Raw genomic sequence first — 6,916 nt, forward strand, 5'->3', positions numbered from 1 at the left:
CCCTATTGTGAACTGCGCATACAAGGGAGCTAGGTTGGGCGCTCCTTAAGAGTCTAATGCCTGATGATCTGTCACTGTCTCCCATCACCCCTAGATGGGACCATCTAGTTGCAGGAAAACAAGCTCAGGGCTCCCACAGATTCTACATTACAGTGAGTTGTATAATTATTTAATTATATATTACAATGTAATAATAATACAAATAAAGTGCATAATAAATGTAATGCACAAGAATCATCCCAAAACCATCCCCCCACACCCCAGTCCATGGAAAAATTGTCTTCCATGAAACCGGTTTCTGGTGCCAAAAAGGCTGGGGACCACTGCTATAAATGGTGTGAAATAAATCAATTGTACCGCCTTAAAAGTAGAAATCCAGGGCTGGGCACAGTGGCTCACGCCTGTGATCCCAGCACTTTGGGAGGCCGAGGCGGGTGGATCACGAGGTCAGGAGATCGAGACCATCCTGGCTAACATGGTGAAACCCCGTCTCTATTAAATGTATAAAAAATTAGCCGGGTGTAATGGCAGGCGCCTGTAGTCCCAGCTACTTGGGGAGGCTGAGGCAGAGAGAATGGTGTGAACCCGGGAGACGGAGCTTGCAGTGAGCAGAGATCGCACCACTGCACTCCAGCCTGGGCAACACAGCGAGACTCTGTCTCAAAAAAAAAAAAAAAAGTAGAAGTCCTTTTTGTTTCCCAACTGGAAACAAAGTAACTCTCAAGAAAGTAGCCTTTCCAGTTCCATCATTTTCCAGAACTTGCTTCAAAGGACCTTCAAGGGTTTTCACACAGAACCCTTTTCCAGAAACTGCCACGGTGGGGTCTCCTGCTTTTCTATCCTTGTTCCCAACAGAGTGTCTCACTCTTTCCATTCTCATTTTGCAAATTGGAGCTAATTGTTAGAAACTGAGGATAAAAGTTACTTGGCAGCTTGGGAGTTTTTCCATTCCCTTCAGGAAGTATGCAACTGAGCTCTCCAAATAAATGAATGCTTAAGTAGGACTCAATCATTCTCTTCTAAGGCAATCTATTTTTAGTTTTTTGGCAGACTGCCTGTGTCACAGGACTGCGAACACATTATGAAGATAGTTTACTCTACAAATATGTTTGCTTATTCCTGATGAGGTGTATGGAAAATGTTCAAGTACTTTTTCATTTCTCCCTTTGAATTTTTCTCAGACTGTGATTTGTATCTCAGACTGTTTGAATGACAACTTCACAACTTCTAAAACCATATATATTTCAGTAACATTGGTTCAGATGGAGTACAGTTGTCTAAGTTCCAACCATTTGAGATAAAAAACGATTAAACTGTTTTTGTAATTTTTACTCTAATTTCAACAAATATTTCAGATTACTGTTTTTTTTATTTAAAAAGATGACCCAACGGCCAGGCGCGGTGGCTCATGCCTGTAATCGCAGCACTTTGGGAGGCCGAGGCAGGTGGATCACCTAAGGTCAGGAGTTCGAGACCAGCCTGGCCAACATGGCGAAACCCTGTCTCTACTAAAAATACAAAAGTTAGCCGGTGTGGTGGCGGGCGCCTGTACTCCCAGCTACTCAGAAGGCTGAGGCAGGAGAATCGCTTGAACCCAGGAGGCAGAGGTTGCAGTGAGCCGAGATCACATCACTGCACTCCAGCTTGGGCAATAAGAGTGAAACTCCATCTCAAAAAATAAAAAATAAAATCATACGAAACAACATCTTCTGTAGCATTTATTAAGGAAAAGAAAATTCATAAGGAATTTTAATTTTGAACCAAAGTACAGGCAAGAGCCTAGCAGAATTAATGGTATTTTATGTGAAACAAAGGTAACTGGGAAAATAGAATATATTTCCTGAGATATCTAAAATATTGTAATAAAACTGAGTTAAGATCAATATTCTCCAGCATGTCCAGTCCTAGAGAGGAGATGAGACACAGTGAGCTGTGTTAGACACAATTAACTATGTTGCAGTGTATTAGAAAGAAGGCTCCTTTGAACTCTTAAGGGCGGGAGAGCTAAGCTAAAGGAGACTGGTGGAAGGCAGAGCCTCTGCCAAGGACTGGTTGTCCCAACCTAGGAAAAGCCAGCAGGCACCTGATACGCAACTTAGAGGATGGTTAGGCCAATGTTTGTGGAGACAACCAGCAAAACTAAATTAAGAGCAGAAGGCTAGGTCGAGGTTTGGGCAAGAATGAAACCAAGGCGATCCTATTGGAATGGAAAAGACAGGAAGAAGGATTCAGAATGCTGAGTTAGGCAGAGGCATAGCTGTCAAATCATGGTCAGTCCATCAACAAGTGATTTTAAGCATAACACTTAGAATAGTACTGATCTTTTAGACACAGCTTAAAATAGCCTTTTTTTTTTGAAAGAGGGCACTACAGTTCTACAACCTCTTATCTGCACTTGTAAAGTTCCTCCAATTCTGAAAACCAAGCTTTACCCCAAATTTGATGCAAACTTGTTTAGCAGCAAAGCATGGCCAGGACTCAGGTTAAGCAATTTATTATTTTTCTTTGTATTTCCACCTAGTGTGAATACTTATATGTTCACTATAGAAAGATCAAAATGTTTGATTGTGGGAGGCAGCTCCAGGCCCCACCAGAAGTGCTGTGTATTAGACAGTATGCACATTGTATGATCTTTCTAACATTCAAAAGCTATTGAATTCTGAAACATGGCTGGCTGAAGGGTTATGAATAACAGATGATCAATCTGTATCTACACTATATTTTCTTTCTTGATGACCAAGTCACAGTACTAAACATAGCTTAATACAAATTAGCAAAGCTTGAAAAATCATACAACACATCTCTCCTGAGAAAGTGCCTGCAGAAATATCTATGGACTGAAGGTGGGATCCAGTGATCCATCTGGTGCTCTAGGCATAACACCAAAGGCCAAGGACAATGTATTAAACTTTTAAAAAGAAAAAAATATACATATAATAGACAAAATAAACAAAGAAGCTTAAAAACCGAAACCAATAACAGTCAACCATGGCTTAATTCGACTATGATGAGTGATCAGCAAATGTAATAGTTTAAGCCGCAAAGACATATAAAATAAGGCATTCCAGACTATGAAATCCACCCCCACCTGCCCACTGCACAAAGAAAAAAAAAAAAAACTTTCCAAAAGGTTTTACAGCACAAAGAATGATATTTAATGAGGCATGTGGTGTTAAATGCAGCTTCCAAAAAAAAAAAAAAACAGTGCTCTGAACCTACAAAAGTCTAACCTGTGTGCTGGCTAGGTTTTTCCTGCCCTTTCTTGCTTTTGACATTGCTGACAATAGTTTATAGGAATAGCATATGCTAGCAGACTCAAGAAACTTAACCTTGGGCTGGGACTTTTGTAAGTCAATTAGCTAATTTACTGATTAAATGTCATATATTTTCCCAACAAACATTTGTCTGACCAGTGCAAAAGTGACCAAAAGCAAAGGTGATTTCTGGTTTGAGTTTGATTTCTGGTTTTGAGTTTAACACTTTCACAAAATTTTGTTCTTGATTTTTAATATGCCTAACTTTAAATATATTGTTATGGGATAATTTAGGAATTAGAGAGACTGAGGGGTTGAGGAGGATTTATTATTTAGGTGTACTGGCCTAGTTGCATTAATATTTAAAGGACTGGGTTTTGAATAAAGAGCTGCTATTTTTTAAGTATTTTGTGGGGTGGGGGAAGATTTGTAATAATATAGTATCTGACTGTTAACAGTGGTATCAAAAGAAAAAACACAGAACCATGTGAAAAATACTGGTCCGGGCATGTTACTGCCTACATTCTTACAGAAAGACTTATTTAGCGGCCGGGCACAGGGGCTCACACCTATAATCCCAGCACTTTGGGAAGGCAAGGCAGGCGGATCACTTGAGGTCAGAAGTTCGAGACCAGCCTGGCCAACATAGCGAAACCCCATCTCTACTAAAAGTACAAAAATTAGCCGGGCATGGTGGTACGCGCCTATAATCCCAGCTACTCAGGAGGCTGAGGCACGAGAATTGTTTGAACCCCAGAGGAGGTGGTTGCACTGAGCCGAGATCGTGCCACTGCACTCCAGCCTGGGTGACAGAGCAAGAATCCATCTCAAAACAAACAAACAAGAAAACAGAAAGTGTTATTTACCAAATCTTGGTAAATTTGGCGGGGGGATTTGTGTATATGTATACACACACACACACACACACACATACACATATATATGAAAGAAATAAAACTGGGAAATTAACATGCACCATTCCCTGCCTCTTTAACAATAATTGAAAAATGTTTTTGACCTTAGAATACTATGCTACTTGCAAATTAAACTATTTTAAGAGATTGAACAAGATATTTGCACTACAGAATGAATGAACTGTATTTAAGAGATTTGTATTCCAGCTCCAGATTAAATTCAAACCATGCTTACATGGGTTTTGACTATAAGAAGGTTTTATACCTTTTTTAAGAGTGCACTTGAGGTCGGGCGCGGTGGCTCACGCCTGTAATCCCAGCACTTTGCGAGGCCGAGGTGGGCGGATCACGAGGTCAGGACTTCAAGAGCAGCCTGGCCAACATGGTGAAACCCCGTCTCTACTAAAAATACAAAAAAATTAGCTGGGCATGGTGGCGTGTGCCTGTAGTCCCAGCTACTCAGGAGGCTGAGACAGGAGAATTGCTTGAACCGGGACCTGGGAGGCGGAGGTTGCAGTGAGCCGAGATGGTGCCACTGCACTCCAGCCTGGGCTACAGAGCGAGACTCCATCTCAAAAAAAAAAAAAAAAAAAAAAAAAAAAAGAGTGCACTTAATTAAAGACCACAAAGACAGAAATAATGCACAGGTGCAACAGGAGAAAACATTTTTAACATGTTCTTGCCAATATTGACTTTGTTGGACTTCATCTAATTTAAACCAGAATGATTTATCTATGAGAACACCAAAACTATTACTGAAAATTTTAGAAAGCTCTTGCCCAAATTGACAAATTAAATTAGAATATAACTTTTCAGATCATGCTTAACTTGAAACTTAACAGAAGCATTACTTTTTTTTTTTTTTTTGGTAACTAGTCAAAGTAACATACCTCCCTGAAATGTATGACAAATATAATCCCCAAAAGAAATCTCTTTCCATGGTCCGGACCTTCTGATACTTTCTGAAACTTCACAATTCTTCTCATTTTCCCCAGTTAATTGAAGCATTCTGATGCTTCGTCCTTGGAGGTCTTATTTCTTTAGATAAGACTGCTGTTGTCTAGTGTCTTCCGAGTTGTCTAGTGTATTGGAATCACATAAGACTATTTTGAAAGAGAATCCTGGATGCAAATTGAAATGGATACTAGATAAAGAATGATGTAATCCTGGAACCCCTGCAAACACTAAAAATACATGGGGAAATTCTGAACTCTGTTTATGAATAAATACTCCTCTATTAAGTGACAATCCCAGAAGTGACAGGGATATCTGACTCATTTACTTTTGTAGCATCTCACTACGATTAAAGTAAATCATTTCTTGAAAGAAATGGACACTATTCTCTACAAAGCATGAGAATTTAAAATGTTTTGCCCAAATCTTGGCGTTTCATGTGAGAATAAACTTTGTTTGGAGTGCTTGGCGTGCTACCATATAAAATGGGTTTAGTGAAGAGCTTTTCCTGACAGTGACAAGTGGTTAATCAATTCCAATTGCAAATGACAGAAAAAAATACACATAGCTTGCCACGTTTGCTGCTTTAATTATAATTTATTAGTCATTCTATTTCCTGAGAAAATTTATTCTGGTTAGAATGCCCTTCACTGTTAAAGTTTGCTTTAAAATATTAAAGAAAATAATTATATACAAGTAATTACTTTGTCTAGTAGAAATGAAGTTTCTCAAAATACTCTTAGTAAGTCACTACCTATTTACTTCTTAAATAACAACTGCTACAAGATCTACAAACTTGCAAAAAATAAAGCTGAAAATCCCCCACAAATTGATGCAGCCAACAGCATTTGCTACTTTAAGTGACAATTTTTCAAACTACCCACTTAAAATCAAAGTATAAATATAATCTGCCTTCCAGAAATACTAGTCATATGAATTATCTAGGAGGGATTTTCTTTAAATATTAGGAACAAATTCATGTACTCTTACCTGAAATTCCACCATAGATCTCTTCTGCTATCCTAGCCGCTTCTTTTCTATTTCCTTTGACGATATAGAAATGGGTTAGGAGAGCCAAAAAAACTTTAATTAAAAGCTTAAAGAAAAAAAAGGTAGCAAACATTGTAATAAAAATGTTTTTAAAGCCATAGAAAACAGGACCATCTTCCATTTTGGCTTAGGCTCTGTATAGGGTCCTAGGACTGTAAAATTTCACTGAGTTGTAATTGGTATCATATGACATCTATTTTAAACCTTCTAGCACTCAGTGCTCCTGTTACCGAGAACTCAGTTTGTAGGTTCTAATCTAACTGATTTGGCGACTGCATGTGCTGACTCCACAGCAGTGTTAAATAAACTAAAGAAACTTCCTTCTAACCAGAAACATCCAACAGTTCTAGAACTACCTAACTCAGTACTATCTAACAAATAAGATTCATATCCAAACATTTTATACTCCTAAACCCCTATTTTTCCTATTTTATGTTAGAAAGCAGGGTTGGAAAGATAGAAACTTCTCGGCTTCTATAGAAACAAAGCAAGTTATTTGACATATAAAAAAAGTGCAAATATGCTGTATGTTCTAAGTGGGAAATACTACTCCCTGGAGCATTTCATTTTCTCTTAATTCTGAAGTTTATAGAGGATTAAGTCCAAATCTAAAATATGACCAGTTAAAAAATCTGTCGCCCAGGCTGGAGTGCAGTGGCGCGATCTCGACTCACTGCAACCTCTGCCTCCTGGGTTCAGGCTTATATAGGCGGGGCGCAGTGGCTTACGCCTGTAATCCCAGCA

The 6,916-nt window shown here is 38.9% G+C and overlaps 1 protein-coding gene across 3 annotated transcripts in view; it reads right to left on the reverse strand.

Moving 5' to 3' along the window:
- Nucleotides 1–6,293, reverse strand: part of ASB11 (ankyrin repeat and SOCS box containing 11) — a 32,096-nt gene extending 25,803 nt beyond the window's left edge. For 2 of the 3 annotated variants that reach the window (XM_032756153.1, XM_032756152.1), the window contains exon 1: nt 6,113–6,293. In XM_032756153.1, coding sequence (XP_032612044.1) covers nt 6,113–6,293 — 181 coding nt within the window. Of the gene's footprint in view, nt 1–5,058; nt 5,177–6,112 lie in introns of those variants that run through there. The other variant, XM_032756154.1, reaches the window with a different exon arrangement.
- Between the last annotated feature and the right edge of the window lie 623 nt (nt 6,294–6,916).

Source organism: Hylobates moloch, unplaced genomic scaffold, assembly GCF_009828535.3.
Source record: "Hylobates moloch isolate HMO894 unplaced genomic scaffold, HMol_V3 SCAFFOLD_7, whole genome shotgun sequence".
In the NCBI taxonomy this organism is placed as follows: Eukaryota; Metazoa; Chordata; class Mammalia; order Primates; family Hylobatidae; genus Hylobates; species Hylobates moloch.